This window comes from Phalangium opilio, unplaced genomic scaffold, assembly GCF_054372755.1.
Source record: "Phalangium opilio isolate 3A_F unplaced genomic scaffold, DU_Popi_V2 ptg000079l_1, whole genome shotgun sequence".
Taxonomy (NCBI): domain Eukaryota; kingdom Metazoa; phylum Arthropoda; class Arachnida; order Opiliones; family Phalangiidae; genus Phalangium; species Phalangium opilio.
The window spans coordinates 3,198,366-3,214,785 of NW_028324187.1; the positions used below are offsets into that span (position 1 = coordinate 3,198,366).

The following is a 16,420-nucleotide window of genomic DNA, read 5'->3' on the forward strand; positions in this document are numbered from 1 at the left end:
AGTGAAATTTTGACCCATATCAACACGGGAACAGGGAACTTCCACAATCCTATATAATAATTAATTCGTATGCTAATTAAAATTAAAATTATAGGAATAGGAAGAGTAAGATTTTTTTAATAAAAATTATAATTCTTTTTAATACATTAACTTTTTTTAAGTATGTTCAGTTGCAATGGATGTTACAGTATATTACATGTACACAACGTGATTTCGCAAATACAACAAATAATGCTTACATTGGAAGAAAAGCTTCTAAGACCCCACTAAAAATACCCGTCAACTGCGATTTTACATTACATGTTAATTTTTACACAAAAAACAAGTGGACAACGAAGATTTTATTGAGTTTTATTGTTTTGCGATTTTTGAGGACGAGTATCAACTGCTTTTTGAAACATCCAACTAGTGATGTTCCACAGAGATTCTGGAGTGTGTTCATACACCCAATACTGCGAGTTCAAATTAAGTAATATTAATTAGAACTTGAACCTATGATAGAGGTTGAACAATGCCCCATGATGATTTTTACCTGAAGACCATGGGCCCAATGTCCCGTAGTTCGATTAGCAACCCCAACAGTTTTAAGGGCGCTCCTTACGAAGGAATCTGAGTCTGGTACCATTAAGTTCGGGTTTGTCAGATGTTTACTGAAACCAAGCAACTTGGTGGCAATGTAAGACGGTACCAGACATTGAATTGTCACGCCTTTACCAGCGTATTCGTATTGTAAAGCCCGTGTAAACCAATCAACGTAAACCTTCATGGTTAACGACACAGTATTAAATTTTATGGCGAGAATAAAAAATTGACTGTTAAAATTAAGAGAAAAACCTTGGAAGCCGAATATCCCGCCATTAACGGTAATGGATAATATGTCGATAAGGAAGACATGTTAATAACGACACCCTTTTTCCTTAATAACATTGACAAATCGTTAAAAATTATTATAGTGCATAGTTATAGCTAGACACCAACCAACCTTTGAACCATTTGAGGCATAACTAGGTAAGTTAACATAAAAGTAGCCCCGCAGTTAAGGTTTATTAAGTCCCAATGTTTCTATAGAATAACATTTGTTTCTGTCATTATATCTTATCGGAGATTTACTATTATGGTAAACAAATAGTAAATACCTGTTCTGGTACATCCAGAAACAAGGATGGGTATTCGTACATACAACCTACATTATTCACTGTATGGTAATAAAATAAAAGTTTTAAAAGATAAAACATCTTTTCGTCATATCCGTGTTAAATTTAATTTCCTAAATAAATCAATTACGACATTTTTTTTGTTGGAAACTTTAACTAATCAATAAGGACACATAAGTATGAAAATTGAAATTTAAACGCAACAAGGAAACTAAATAATTTAATTTTGAAGCTTAGCCAAACGAATTTAACGCTTTGGTTGCTATATAATATGATTACGTAAGTTTTGCGATCCAACAATCCGACAAATCCATGATATTTATAATAAATTCTATTAATAAAAACTGATATTTCATATAAACCCTATAGAATAGAATATACCTAACCCACTTTTATGTAAAAATCAATCTAGCGTAAAGCCGGTTTATTAAAGTATTATTTAAAAATGCACCCAAATAAACGATCTACCTGTATTTGTATTTCAAATATATTTTTAGATACTGAAGAGTTTTAACCTAAATATAAGATAAGCCCAAGTAATTTTGTCAAATATATTGGGGATAAACAAACGTTAGCGCGAAGTATATATTTGTAACTGTATTCTCAAAAATTTTACGATTCAAACTATAGTCTAGACCATAAGTTCATAAGATATGTTCCATAAGATTCTCACTGGTTACTGAGAGTTTGTCATGAAGTGACGTGGATGAAACGTCAAAGATTCTCGCCTGGTGAGGCGCTATCATAGGCTTAGTACAGACTAAATAGGAAGATGGACTTCAAAACCGAGTATAGTCAATTCTCGCGGCGTTCTCAGTAAGTCCCGTTCTCAGTAAGTCCCTAGCATTACGAAGTATAGGTATTGTCATACTTATGGAATATATCTTATAAACTTATGATAAGACAGTTGTAACTCGCATATCTGGGTTTAAAATTAACTGCTGTGACTGTCAACTCGAGAAATTTTGGATTAACTTCAAGGATGTAATCATTAAATCAGATTTAAATAAGACATATTTATGATTTGTCATAATTATGCTCAATATTTATCAACGTAACTTAGGAGTGGTCTATGGGATATCCAGGGGCAACTTATACCTTTATTTGTGGTCTAGAGTTACGTTGTATAAAAAGGAAAGTCTAACTGTAATGTAAAAACTTACCTTGAAATTTTTAAGCTCAAAAGTTAAATTTGTATATTCTTTGAATATATATAGGGAAATTTTCTAGGGTTAATTTGAGATACACAAATAAAGCTTATTTACCTAGAACTCCAATTTCTTTTCCAGCTAATTCTTGCGCAATTTTTGGGTAAATTTCCCTTCCCTTTGAAAAATCAGCTTGAATAATATGAGTTTCCACTTTAAACTCTTTTTCTGCGATTCAATATTATTATTATAAAAGATAAGTAACAAGTTAATTTGTTGCAATAAACACGTTGACGTGGTTTTACCAATTTCTCTGGCAACAGTTTCCAGTTTGCCTTGAGAACGGCTAATAAGAATAATAGACATTCCGTGTCTGGCAAGTTCTCTGGCATAGGATTTCCCTATCCCATCGGTACAACCCGTTACCACTGTTGGTTGGAAATTTAATAGGATAAATTATAAAAGATGAACTATCTATAAAGCTTTTATGCTATTAACATTTAATTGTATACTAATTAAGTTATAAAATATATTATAATAATAATAATTAATGGTTAAAAACTATGTTTCATCCTTGCCAACAAGGAAGTGATTCATTTAAGTGTTTCTTATCGGGGTAGACATTTCTGACATTTTTTGTTGTCATATTGACAGTAGTAAGTATGGTGAGTGTCACTACACTCATGACGATTTTAAATTCTATAAAAATCTACAACTTTCTTAAATCGCGGAAGATTTAAGAGTTCTCGGTCTTATTTTAAAGCTCTCCGCAATCTTGTCACTATAAAGTGCCTGGGATATTTGATTAAACTTCAAGAGAGCATTATAAGTTTGTCAAACATATACGCGACTTTAAAATTTATAAAAATGTGTAACTCTCTTAATTTTCAGCCGATTTCTATGTTCTTGGTCTTAAACGATAGATTTTATCGAGCTCTATACGTTTATATTATTTTCAATTTAATGTGTCGTTTACCGCGACTTGCACATTGAATTTAGTGGATGTCGCGCGCATAATGTAAATTGTAATTTTAATACAATTTTAAAAACATTATTACGCGATTAATTTAAAATATACGTACCAGCCCATTTTCCGTATTTTCGAAAATCCTGTTTCCATAGCTTGGATAAAATGTGCACACGTAGGCCGATTAAGATGTTTCTCGCGATAATTAGCGAAGTCTTCCCGACATAAAAAGCCCCGATTATGGCCAAGACGCTCTCGTACATCTTTAGGCTCTTATTAACTTCGTTAAATAAAAATATGAGCTTGTCTACCGATGCCATTTTGAAGGGGACAGTATTTCTCAGAGAGTATACAATATACAATATTATTTCGTATTTACTTGAAATTATTCACGCGAAGCCTCAAATTTTACACGCTACGTGTACGAAAAAAAAACATACCAAACAAATTTTAATTCCCCCGCACATTTTAAACAGGAAAATAAAGGGCAATAAAAAAATTACCCCCTGGGCATGTCGAAGACTGGTGTAGGGGGAAAAACTAGGTTATTTCCCGATAATTTCTTGGGGTTTGAAGTTTAAACCTCTTCCATTTTTTGTTGACCTACGATAGCGAAACAGCCTTGGAAAAGCCATAGGGGGTTTCCCTTATTGCAAATGGGTTCAACCAAATCTATTTTTCCCTATCGTCGTTCTTAAAATAACATTTATACACGTTACACTGTAAAAATAAAGTTCACGAATCTGCCACTAGGGAGCGTTGAACACTGTGCGCGTGCCACTGCCATCTAGTGGTCTTTATCAAAGTTAAACTACTCATAGTTTGACGTTTGGGCGGGCCTTGGTGACGTTTAATGACGCAAATGTGCAATCAAGATAGAATCCGCCTTCAATTAGACCCCCGGTTATATCAGTTAAAATTCTCGAGTACTCTAGGCGGAGCTCAATTTTTAGAGATAGTTTTCTTATTGGTTAAACGTCATGACGTAACATATTACGGAGCTAAAATTGAAGACAAGGCCTAACCAGCTGGTAATTCAACGACGTTGGTTAGCGAAAGCCTTTAAATCAAGTTTTTTAGTTTTTAAGGGGCTTCGTAATTAGCTTTTTTGTTTCACGAAGGTAAAAATTGTTTATTTGGGAGTCCGGCCATGTTATGACAGGTATGAAACTTTAATAATGTCTCATTTTTGATTAGTTTTAGGCTTATAAAGGTTCGCGAAACCCAAACAAAGGGGTTTGTTTTGGTTTAGACCTATTTACGTTACAGAGACTTTGCTACATAGCAGTCGCACTTACTCGTACATTACACTAAGATAAGTTGCGAAGCCTTTGCAGTTTTGGAACAAAGTGAATCGGAGTCCAAGGTCTATTTTTTTACGAAGCCCCATGGCAACAGACTGACGAATATTTTTTAATGTTTAAACACAGATTTTTGGTCAATTAAAAGTTAAAAATAAGCATGTTTAATCATGATAAGAAAATTCCCATAAAATTTAAAGAAATGATTTAACCTATCCAAAAAATATGTAGAGAGAAAGTTCACTTATCCTTTTGTCTTACTAGATTGGTTATCAAAGTGTGTGTATACACTAAATCTGTCAATAACTTGCTTATTTATTTATTTATTTAATTAATTAAGATAAATAACAAGTTATTAAAACTGTGATATGGTTATACTTTTAGGGGGTGACTGATATTTCACACTGCTAAGAAAAAGAATATGTATGGTGAAGGACAGAGTGATCCTACATTAACTGTCATAAGCTTTGAATAAGTCATAAAAATAAGTGATAAAAAAACATGGGGAACTGTTTAAAATCGGTTTCATCGGATGATATTTCTTTGTTAAGAGAAAACCAAAGTGTAAGAGAGTCATCCTCCGATCAACTAGGACCCCCTCCACCCTATCAAGTAAAGACTTTTCTTTTTAAATGTGAAATTTAATTTAAGTGTTAAAATTTCGTGTTGTTTTATCAAAAAGGAAAGTGTTCCTGTTCCTATGTATTATCCTTCACCAAATGTTAGCAGACCAGCTTCCCAATTAACAGAAGAAGAGCAAATTAAAATTGCCCAAAGAATTGGATTAATTCAGCATTTACCAACCGGTAGTTATGATGGAAGCAAGAAAAATAGAGAGTGAGTATAGGAAGAATTGTCCTATTGCTGTTGCAAAACAGGAGCATATAATAAGTGAAGCACAGTTTTCACTGGGTTCCCATTGAAGCTGCTCAGTATTGCACTGGGTTCCCCTTGAAGCTCAGTATTGCACTGGGTTCGCTTTGAAGCTCAGTATTGCACTGGGTTCCCTTTGAAGCTCAGTATTGCACTGGGTTCCCTTTGAAGCTCAGTATTGCACTGGGTTCCCTTTGAAGCTCAGTATTGCACTGGGTTCCCTTTGAAGCTCAGTATTGCACTGGGTTCCCATTGAAGCATAATTTCATGGTGGGTTCCCATTAAAGCACAATTTCATGGTGGGTTCCCATTAAAGCACAATTTCATGGTGGGTTCCCATTAAAGCACAATTTCATGGTGGGTTCCCATTAAAGCACAATTTCATGGTGGGTTCCCATTAAAGCACAATTTCATGGTGGGTTCCCATTAAAGCACAATTTCACGGTGGGTTCCCATTAAAGCACAATTTCACAGTGGGTTCCCTTTGAAGCACAATTTCACAGTGGGTTCCCTTTGAAGCACAATTTCACAGTGGGTTCCCTTTGAAGCACAATTTCACAGTGGGTTCCCTTTGAAGCTCAATTTCACAGTGGGTTCCCTTTGAAGCTCAATTTCACAGTGGGTTCCCTTTGAAGCTCAATTTCACAGTGGGTTCCCTTTGAAGCTCAATTTCACAGTGGGTTCCCTTTGAAGCACAATTTCACAGTGGGTTCCCTTTGAAGCTCAATTTCACAGTGGGTTCCCTTTGAAGCACAATTTCATAGTGGGTTCCCTTTGAAGCACAATTTCACAGTGGGTTCCCTTTGAAGCTCAATTTCACAGTGGGTTCCCTTTGAAGCTCAATTTCACAGTGGGTTCCCTTTGAAGCTCAATTTTACAGTGGGTTCCCTTTGAAGCACAATTTCACAGTGGGTTCCCTTTGAAGCTCAATTTCACAGTGGGTTCCCTTTGAAGCACAATTTCATAGTGGGTTCCCTTTGAAGCACAATTTCACAGTGGGTTCCCTTTGAAGCTCAATTTCACAGTGGGTTCCCTTTGAAGCTCAATTTCACAGTGGGTTCCCTTTGAAGCTCAATTTCACAGTGGGTTCCCTTTGAAGCTCAATTTCACAGTGGGTTCCCTTTGAAGCTCAATTTCACAGTGGGTTCCCTTTGAAGCACAATTTCACAGTGGGTTCCCTTTGAAGCTCAATTTCACAGTGGGTTCCCTTTGAAGCACAATTTCATAGTGGGTTCCCTTTGAAGCACAATTTCACAGTGGGTTCCCTTTGAAGCACAATTTCACAGTGGGTTCCCTTTGAAGCACAATTTCATAGTGGGTTCCCTTTGAAGCACAATTTCACGGTGGGTTCCCATTGAAGCACAATTTCATAGTAGGTTTGTCTTCAATTTTAAATGTTCAGTGTTCCTTGCAGGACATAGTTTTCCCCTTGCAATCTGAAATCATAAAAACTGAAATTAATCAAGTATAATTTCTTTCCCCAATTACCTACCTATAATTAACAGATGCGTAATTTGTATGGGTGAATTCACCATTGGCGACCCTGTCCGATATTTGCCATGTATGCATATATACCATACAGACTGCATTGACGATTGGTTAATGAGATCGTTTACGTGCCCATCTTGTATGGAACCAGTTGATGCAGCCCTGCTCACTACCTACCAAACAACCTGATATTGCCATTAATCATAAATTCTTAAATTAAAAACCTCCCAAAGAATCTTATGACAAGGACACACGTTTATTTAAAAAAAAAAAAAAATTCTCTCTTCTAATAATTTTATAAATTTTACAAAAAAAAAAAAAAAAGAAAATAAATGGGGACCGAACTTTATGGTACCGAAAAAATAAAAAAGCGCTGAATCTAAATTTTAAGCTTTTAAATTAATTTCATTATTGGGACAATTACTCTTGCAGGAAAAAAATTATTACCATATTGATAAATTCTAAAATTATATAGAGTTTAAAAATATCGTAAAATTTAATTTAAAAAAAAAAAAAAAAGTGATGTGTATTATATATATATAAAAAAAAAAAAAAAAAAAAACGCCTCGCCTTGTAAGGGTCAGAAAAATTCTACTGTATATATAGGGGTGAATACGAATGGTCAACCAATAAGTTGAAAAAAAGAAGTCTATTTTGTCACAATTTGTGAAATAGAGGAAAAACAATCTCCCCTTTCTGCCAGTGGGTCTAAAAGTTTCGTATGAAAGAATTATTGGGTGTAAAACTGTAAGATGCCTGATTGTACTTAATTGAATTGAATTGAAAAGCGGAGCGGCTTAACATTCTAGAAGAAATTGGCAAGGTTTTAGAAGACCACAAGCTATGCATATAACATTTCTGAAGAAGCAATTTTGTAAATTTAAAATAATTGCAGTTTCAGTTTCAGTTACCGAAACGAAAGACAATATCGTTAAAAACAGTAAAATATATATACGCTTAGGACAAAACCTAGCTACTACAGTTAATTAATTTAATTACCTAGGAATTTAGCCATAAATAAATGCATTAATTATATACCCAACAATAATTGTAAATATCCGTAACATTTAACAAAATTAGCCTATTTTTATTAAATATTATTGTAATATAGGCCCCTCCCCCTATAACCCTTTTTCCGTTATGTGTAAATATGTTTATCAAAAAGTACCGTTACCGTATTTAAATTATATCCTTAATTCTTTTCCCCGCCAATAATATGAGGTGGTAGTATAAGTATAGCAAATAGGTATACTTCCTTAATTAGAGTGATCTTATTTAAAATTAAATTAAATTAATTTGGACAAGTTTTGTTTTAATTTATTAGGTTTAAAACAAATTTTTGTATACCCAAGTTGTAGTAGTCTAAGAAAGGGGCGTAAATTCTTATTGAAAAGTAATGCTTTTCTATAGGAATTTTTATTCTTTCGAAGGGTGGAAATGTATGATACGTTTTAGATAGTATTTTTAATTGAAAAAAAAAGAAAAAAAAAAAACCTTAGTATTTTTAATTGAAAAAAAAACCTTAGTAGTTTTAATTGAAAAAAAAACCTTAGAGTTTTTAATTGAAAAAAAAAAACCTTAGAATTTTTAATTGAAAAAAAAAAAAAGGTTCCAGACTAGTCCTGTACGCTTAATTAAATGAGTTGGTTGTTTTTTTTTAAGTTAAATAAATTTTTAAAAAATTCTTTTCAAATTAGGACATGATTTAATTAATTAATTAATTTGAATGCAACTACCCCTATAATAGTCAAACTGATTAAAATAATAGAACATTAGCCAACGCAGATTCTGATAAAATAACAGTAGTAATAAAATTAAATATGGAAACTATATTAAAAACACTGTAGCTCATAAGGTTTGTGATTTAACTGAAAAAAAAAAAAAAAAAAAATATGTAGGGGACAAGCGTGAATCCTTGCAAAAAAAAAAAAAAACTTGATTGAAATTAAACACGTTTTTTCCTAATGAAATGACGTTATACTCGCAGCGACTGGGAATTAAATTGATTTGTTAATTATCAATTTAAAAATAAAAAGGTCCTACACCTAATTGCAAAAAGATGAAAGAGGAATTAATTAAGTTTCATGTAATACCAAATAAGTAACTGATCCCAGAAAAAGAATAAATATATATATATATATAATAGTTGTAACATAAAGATACGAATAAAGGTATTTTTTAAGAAAATTGTCAGCGTTTTATCAGCCTATTTTGAACATTTATGTTAATGGTAAATGTTCAATGCCGTTTTTAAAAACGAACCTACCAAACTCCAGTCATCATTTTGGTTCTTTATATCAGTAGGTGTATCGCCTGTAAAAAATTAAAACACTCCGTTAGTTAAATTACATCTACATTTTTACTTAAACGCAATAAACGAATAAAATTACGCATGCAACGTAAAAAAAAAACAACATCGTAAAACAAAAATAATGAAACAAAACAAAAAGGTTTGCATTCCAATTACCATAAAAAAGTAATATTGAAAATACTTTTAAATACTCGTAATTTTTTTGATTTAAATTTCACAGATTTTCTCTTAAAAGAGGAAAGCAATCATTTTGTTTTTATTCAATTTTTCAGCCCCCTAGAAAATAAACCCCGAGAAATTTATCTTTTTTAAAAATTAGGTACATATTTTTTTTTTCTTTAAACTCCACTTCATCATCGCCTCGAACACGATGTATTTTTCATTTTTGTATGTTTTTTTTTAAATTTTATTATTTACCTATAGGTGTGCTTGTATTAATTGGTAATTATGATTTTTGTTTTCCTTTAAACAAATTAAATCTAATTAATATATTTTTTTTTTAAACCTTTGTACATGTAAAAGATTGTTATCCGTTTTCAGTATTCCTTCGGCAAATATTTTTATGTGTTTTTTTTTTTTGGCCTTTTTTTATGTCGATTGAGTACAACATTAAAAAATTCATTTAGAATGTAATAATTATTACGGAACCAAATTTTTTTTATACTCAGGCACGTGGAATCAATTCAATTCAATTCAACGTAATGGTAAAAAAAAATGTCAGAATGTGTTTTAATCGAGTCAATTAGCCAAGCTGTCAATATTAAACATTATTATCCAGTAGCACTTTTGTGCTAAACTAATTCGCTGTATCACACAGCAGAAATAACTGAATGACCTTTTATCTGCCATTTTAACCTTAATATTAGTCACCAACTTTCGTATTATTATTTTTAACTATTTAACTGATTTAATAATTAAAGTTAATTATTTCTTTTTCCTAGCAGCCCAATACATAAATTTAAATACACGTCGTTTCTTAAAAGTAATTAGTGCTGCTGACCATGGCGTTAATTTTATCTTTATAAGCTACGAGACCAAAAATACAGCCGACTGAAGCGCTCGCTATGTTTGTTTAGTATATGTATATATATATTTATATATAACAATTTAGAGATAAGTTTTTCTTTCTTTATTCGTAACAAAAGAAAAAAAAATAGCAAAGAATTTCAACAATTATTACCCTTCTAAAAAGATACATTTGAATTCGAGATTTTAAACTACATGCCCGTGAAAAATTCATTTTATACGCTCATTTTTTGAGCTTTGAATTGATTGAGACTAGTTTTGTTATAATCGGACAGTTTTTGACATCGCGTGGTGTCAAGTGAAGTCACTACCGTGATTAGTTATTTTGCGGACCGATTTTTGAAGAAATTCGTGTGGTTCTGAAACGCATGCGTTTCAAAATCCGTTCAAATTTTTTACTAAAAAAAAAAACGCATTTTTCGCAGGACATGTAGCTTAAATTAAACTGTGACACCCCGCCCCCATAATTGGCCAATTTTAATTAATTAATTAATTTATTTATTTATTTATTAAGAAATTACTATAATTTTCAGTCCTAGTTTTTTTTTTCATATATAGATTTGTATTGTTTTTAAAAACAGTTGTGTTTTAAAACCCCACAAACTTATAATACATTAAATTCATTATTTTATTTTATTTTATCTTTTGTGGGACGTACGATGGAGAATTTTTGTTGGTTTTTTTTTTGTAATAAAACTTGGTTGGTTTTATTAATTATCTCAGTTAGTATAATTAAAAAAAATTATTACCCAAATATTTCCGTTATGTCACATAGGGCAATATTTTTTTTTTTTTTTAACAATGTGGTCCATTATTTCATTAAATATGCGTTTAGGTCTAAATTTTTTTTTTTACAATCACATTTTTATTTTCTTTTGCTGCCAAATATTTAATTTAATTTAATTTAATTATTTAAAGGAGTCCTTGTTAATGTTTTTTTTTAATAATTTAACGTGTAAGTTTTTATGTTTTAATTTTTTTTTAATCCATTTTTTTTTCTTCTTAATTTGCATGATTGTGAGACTAAAATTGGAAGGCCTATTACATGGGCAATGGCGCGTATTAAATTTTATTAAATAAATCAATCTACGGTACGGATTTAATTTTTAATCAAATTTAAATTAAAAAATTATACCGGCAATATAGTCCTAAAAAAAAAAAAAAACATACCGGCCATTTATAATTTTTTCCCCATGATTATTAATTTATTATTAGTAATACGTCACCGATAACATGACGATAATTCTAATTACATACATAATTATAAGGTATTAATTAATGATTATTTATTTAATATTTTTTTCTACCTTGTTTTTTATCACCGGTTTTAAAACACTATGTATATATATATTTCCCATTGTTTTTTTTATTTTTTTTTCACATTTAACTTTTGTATTTTAACCAACCAACTTTTCCCTTTATTTTAATTTTTAAATGTTTATTTTTTTCTATTAAAAATTAATTAAAAAGGTTTAAAATTTAATTATTACTTTAATTATATAAAATTTTGGAGAAAAAAAAATTACGGATTTCAATTTAACATTTGCCTCGAAATAATTTATCTAATTAATTATCAATCAATTTAAAAATAAAGGGTTAAATTAACTCTAAACATTTATCTACACAAATTATAGTATAAATTTCAATAGGAAAAAAAAAATATTTAAACAGAAAAATTAACAATATCGAAAATCTTCTTACATGTCGGACGTAAATAGGCAATCTTAATTGTAATTTTGAAACTAATATAGATTACCCATTAGCAATTAACTATACTACGTCATAGTTCCTTCCTTCCAGATCTAACTAACTATAATCATACAGTTTCCTTAAATTCACTGGGCCAAGATTTAATAATATATAATTAAACAAAAATTAATTAATTAATTAATCCACGAGGAAAAACTTATAAGCAATGCATTCTTCAAACAAAATTGAATTAAATATATTTTTAGAAACAATTACATAAAAAAAAAACATTTTTTTTAACTTAATTAATTAATACGAGTGTAGGACTATAATATAAACCACCTATAACTATTTATAATAATAGTTCAATTAATTATATTTAATTATTTTAAAATAGCTGGCTTATTTGGTTCCCTTATATTAACGCAAGCTGCGATATATCTTAGAGATATTCATTAATTACCTAATTTGAAAAATTCCCAACAACGTCAAATTAAACATTAATTCCTATTAATTAATTATGTTTTTTTAAAAAATAGGCGCATTTTTATCAATTTTTTTATAACTATTTTATTTTTTATTTAATTTTTTTTTTGAAAATAACTATATCTGGATAAACACTTTCCCTCTCTCTAAAAAAAAGTTAATGGACCATTTTGATTAATGCTACGCAGTTAATAACAACATCCATCTTTGACCGGATTCCAACAATAGCAGCCCATTCAAAGGTATGGTTAGATTTAGCTTAACTTTACGCAAAATGGTCTATTAATTTTTTTTTTTTTACTTATCTTTAACTTACAATGCCCAAATTTTCAACAAGCCTCAACCTTTTTCATATCAACAACGTTTTTTTTTTTCAAATATATCCATTCCTGGGTGCAGTATATGGAAAACAACATTTTTTTAATTAATTAAAACAATTTGATTACTCGATCATTTTTTCTTCAAATTTACCATTTTACAATATTTTATTAATTTTCTTATATATTTTTTTTTTTGGAAAAATTGGCAGTGTAAGTTTTCTATAAGAGCACAACGATTAACTTCAAACTTTTTTTCATATTAACCATTTTTTTTTCTTTCCAACCCCTGAACATTTTTAACACGGTGCATTAAAAAACCGTAGATATGTGGTCGCAATGCGAAGCGGTTTTGTTATTTCATTTTTTTCTCTATTTTTTAATTTCCAATTTCCAATTGCTTTCATCCTTTTTTTTTTTTTGCTTACGTGAATCTCCTAATTAACAACTTGTTTTTATTTATTTATCATTAATTTATCATAAATCTTATCAATCGTGTCAATTGAGTCAATAGACCATTTTCCATATAACGTTATTAGCCAAACTAAAAAAAGCCCCAAAATATTTAACGAAAAAAAAAAAAAATATTAATTTTTAATTTAACTAATACTGAAATTGTTAATCCTTAACTATTATAATAGGCTTCGTAAGCTATAATTTTGTTAATTAGACATAACACTAACAAATCTGAGGTCGTATATATATTTCCAAAAGGCTTATATATAGAAATACAATTAACCCCCAACAATTTATTTTTATTTTTAATTTTGATAATTAATTCACCCAGCTAAAATTAAAATTTTTGTTAATTTATTAATTTCAATTAGTGTTTTTTTATTTGTTTTCGGTTAAAAAACACTCTGAAGTACTAAGGCCTATAAAAAACCTTTTTTTGTAACAAGAAAACACAAAAATTGTTTTTTAAAATTTCACTACCGCGATCTTATATTGTTAATTTAATTTAATTTTCAATATATAATAAAAGTCATAATTAATGTTACCATATTCTGGCTAAGGCAGCTAAAATGTTATATGAAAAATGGGGTATCAAAAATTTTTATGGAGTGGCCATACTAACATGAAAGGGTAAAGGGCCAAATAATAGTTTAATAGTTTAATAATAAATAATTTTAATAACCAATTTTGAAGTTACGTGACTGAGGGATAATTATATAACAATCTGATTATGGTACCATATATGCCTAATAAACTGCACCGGAATTAATTTTAGCCTAAATTAGGCCTAGCTTAGGCAACCGAGAGCTGAAACGCGTAACTTAAACTCAATAAACTATTGTATTGGTACCACATCAGAAATCATAACCCAATCACTTACTTTGATTTTTTTTTTTTTTTTTAAATCACCGGGAGGTCAAAAAAATACTTAACGAATGTGGCAAAAGCTAAAAGTGATAATTATAAAAACGAAAAAAATTTAAATAAAACCATAAAGAAATATACACAAATTTAACAGCGGAATTTTGAAAAAGGCGGGGTTTAGTTAGTTATTTTTTTTTTACCTTTTTTTTTAAGATTTTTTTTTTTAGTTATACCGATAGTAAAACGATTCAAACGAAATAACTCTTTGACATAAAAAATAGTCCCATTAAAATAAAGCAACGATTAATATAATTTTTTTATCTTTCACAAAAAACTTAATTTATATTTTAAACTTTTTAACGTCCTTTTGTTTAAATACCATACTTTTAATTTTTATTTTTTTTATAGAAAGGAGACCTATAATTTCGCGAGCTTAAAAATGTATCTAAAAATGCAGCAATGCAATTCGGTATAATTTCATTTGTCGCTAATTTTAAGATACATTTAACCATAATAATGTAAACTATACGTAATAAAAAAAATGTTATTTTGGTTAAAAAATAACATTTTCCGTAGTATAAAGTAAACATTATTCTGGTGTTTTTTTGATGTTTTTTTGTCACACTTATTATTTGAAGCGCATTTCTTCATTTTAATTTGCAACCATATTTTTTTTCCTGTACCTTAATTGATTGATTGATTGTTGGGTCAAATTTAATTTAATGTTTTTTTTTTTAAATCCGCCCCCCATAGAGCTAAGGATTAATTTTTAATTGTTCTTACCATTCAAAGGGAGATTATTTTTAATTACAGCTCGTTCCTGTGCAAATTCAGAAATAACTAGCAAGTACCTTGTTAATGTGTTACGTGAATAAAGTTACGAAGATGGTTACATATATTTCTTTTGGGGGTAGTGTTATATATAAATAAATGTAACCATCTGTCGGAAAAATTCAAGGAAAAAACCTGACCATTACATCGTAGAATCCACAATTTGAAAAACTTGTATTTGTATTATTATTTTTTTGTCGTATTTTTTTTTTTTTTTTTGGATTTTTTTTTTGTAGAAAACATTTTTCAACAATAAGTTCAATAACAGATATACGTAGTTTTTTATGCAAAAATTTCTTTTTTTTTTTTATCGGAGAGCTGGGGTCAACTGGGGTATTTTCTTTGTTTTTTTTTTTTGTTTTTTAGTAATAATATGGACTCTTCCAAGTTCTGTACTTGAAGAGAATCATTCGTTTTGTTTTTTAAATTTGTTAATATATATATAATTTCTTATTTAATTATTTTTTTTTAGCTAATTAATCTGGCTAAACACCACTCTACTTAACCGAGGGCCACATCATTAATACGCTTCTTTTTTTTTTACTGTAAAAACTATGCGCATTACAGCAGCAGCTATAGCGAACAACTTGGGGAATTAAACTTACTTTAATTTTAATAGAGTTTAATTAAAAATAAATTTGGGTTAAATAATTAAGGGCAGGGCAAATATATTTATTTGACTAAAATTTTTTTAAACTTTCTTTTTAATTATTATTATACTACTTATAATAAGAATAATAATTTGATTTTTAAATAAAAAAAAAATTTAGGCCATGGTTAAAAAAATAAAAGCCAAAACTGATTATTAAATAATATATATATATATAATTATTAATTACCTTTTTTTGTTTTTTTTTTAAATATAAAACTGAACAATTAAAGGTAATTTTGGTTTTATATCTAAAAGAAATTAAAAATAATTAATAATAATAATAGAAGTGTTATATTAATAATAAGGTTACTAAAAAGTAAAATAAAAGTTTGATGAGAGTCGCGCGTTCATTTTTTTTAGTCATGGCCACGTCACTTGGAGTGAAATTTTTTTTTTTTTTTTTTTTTAACGTTGTCCAAAAATATATCATAAAGAATATTAAAACTAAAAATAGAAAAAAAAAACTCTTTCACCGGGATTCAAGTCAAACACAGTGCCGTTATCGACATTTATTTTAGCGGTACGGCATGTTAGACAGTCTTGATATCTCTTGAAAGCGCAGAACTTGAACAACTTGCCCTTGTACTACTGCTGCTGGCATTGCACCTGGACCAAATATATACTTTTTTTTTTATCTCGTCCAGCACAGCGTTTACGTAATTTGCCCCAATTTTAAATTTCATTTATTAGATCCCTCGCCTGTTTTTTCCGTTAGTTCTTTCATCTTGTCTACATAATCGGCGAAAATGTCACGAAAGCGAACCCAAGATTTCTCTGGAATGGTAATTGCCGTTCTGAAATTGCTTTTTACCTGTCAAATACAATCATATACATATTCAGTCATTGGAAATTTTTGA

The 16,420-nt window shown here is 29.5% G+C and overlaps 3 protein-coding genes across 11 annotated transcripts in view; 1 reads left to right on the forward strand and 2 right to left on the reverse strand.

Moving 5' to 3' along the window:
* Window positions 1–97: 97 nt before the first annotated feature.
* LOC149654218 (inactive hydroxysteroid dehydrogenase-like protein 1) lies at window positions 98–3,972 on the reverse strand. The gene is made up of 8 exons (XM_089845661.1): window positions 3,385–3,972; window positions 2,608–2,730; window positions 2,420–2,530; window positions 1,137–1,195; window positions 983–1,062; window positions 835–916; window positions 533–760; window positions 98–452 (listed from the first exon to the last, which is right to left on the reverse strand). The coding sequence occupies exons 1-8, from the start codon at window positions 3,587–3,589 to the stop codon at window positions 342–344; spliced, it is 999 nt and encodes a 332-aa protein (XP_089701787.1). The 5' UTR covers window positions 3,590–3,972; the 3' UTR covers window positions 98–341.
* A 179-nt stretch (window positions 3,973–4,151) lies between these two features.
* Window positions 4,152–9,119, forward strand: Rnf11 (Ring finger protein 11). 2 transcript variants are annotated; one of them, XM_089845674.1, is made up of 4 exons: window positions 4,152–4,431; window positions 4,955–5,182; window positions 5,253–5,407; window positions 6,949–9,119. In XM_089845674.1, the coding sequence occupies exons 2-4, from the start codon at window positions 5,072–5,074 to the stop codon at window positions 7,118–7,120; spliced, it is 438 nt and encodes a 145-aa protein (XP_089701800.1). In that variant the 5' UTR covers window positions 4,152–4,431; window positions 4,955–5,071; the 3' UTR covers window positions 7,121–9,119. The 2 variants fall into 2 exon arrangements, with proteins under 2 accessions (XP_089701800.1, XP_089701801.1); XM_089845675.1 differs by lacking the exon at window positions 4,152–4,431 and adding an exon at window positions 4,666–4,849.
* Pur-alpha (Purine-rich binding protein-alpha) overlaps window positions 8,225–16,420 on the reverse strand; it is a 59,416-nt gene continuing 51,220 nt past the window's right edge. For 6 of the 8 annotated variants that reach the window (XM_089845669.1, XM_089845663.1, XM_089845667.1 and 3 more), the window contains one exon: window positions 10,357–16,374. In XM_089845669.1, coding sequence (XP_089701795.1) covers window positions 16,243–16,374 — 132 coding nt within the window. In that variant the 3' untranslated portion in view covers window positions 10,357–16,242. Of the gene's footprint in view, window positions 9,245–10,356; window positions 16,375–16,420 lie in introns of those variants that run through there. The other 2 variants (XM_089845671.1, XM_089845670.1) reach the window with 1 other exon arrangement.

Bases quoted from the DNA above. Each gene is read 5' to 3' on its own strand.
- LOC149654218 (XM_089845661.1), bottom strand. From the start codon at position 3,589: ATGGCATCGGTAGACAAGCTCATATTTTTATTTAACGAAGTTAATAAG. The intron at 2,531-2,607 runs GTAAAACCACGT...ATTGAATCGCAG, and splicing joins AACTGTTGCCAGAGAAATTG to AAAAAGAGTTTAAAGTGGAA. The intron at 917-982 runs GTTGGTTGGTGT...AATGTTATTAAG, and splicing joins ATGCCTCAAATGGTTCAAAG to GAAAAAGGGTGTCGTTATTA.
- Rnf11 (XM_089845674.1), top strand. From the start codon at position 5,072: ATGGGGAACTGTTTAAAATCGGTTTCATCGGATGATATTTCTTTGTTA. The intron at 5,183-5,252 runs GTAAAGACTTTT...TTTATCAAAAAG, and splicing joins GACCCCCTCCACCCTATCAA to GAAAGTGTTCCTGTTCCTAT. The intron at 5,408-6,948 runs GTGAGTATAGGA...TATAATTAACAG, and splicing joins GGAAGCAAGAAAAATAGAGA to ATGCGTAATTTGTATGGGTG.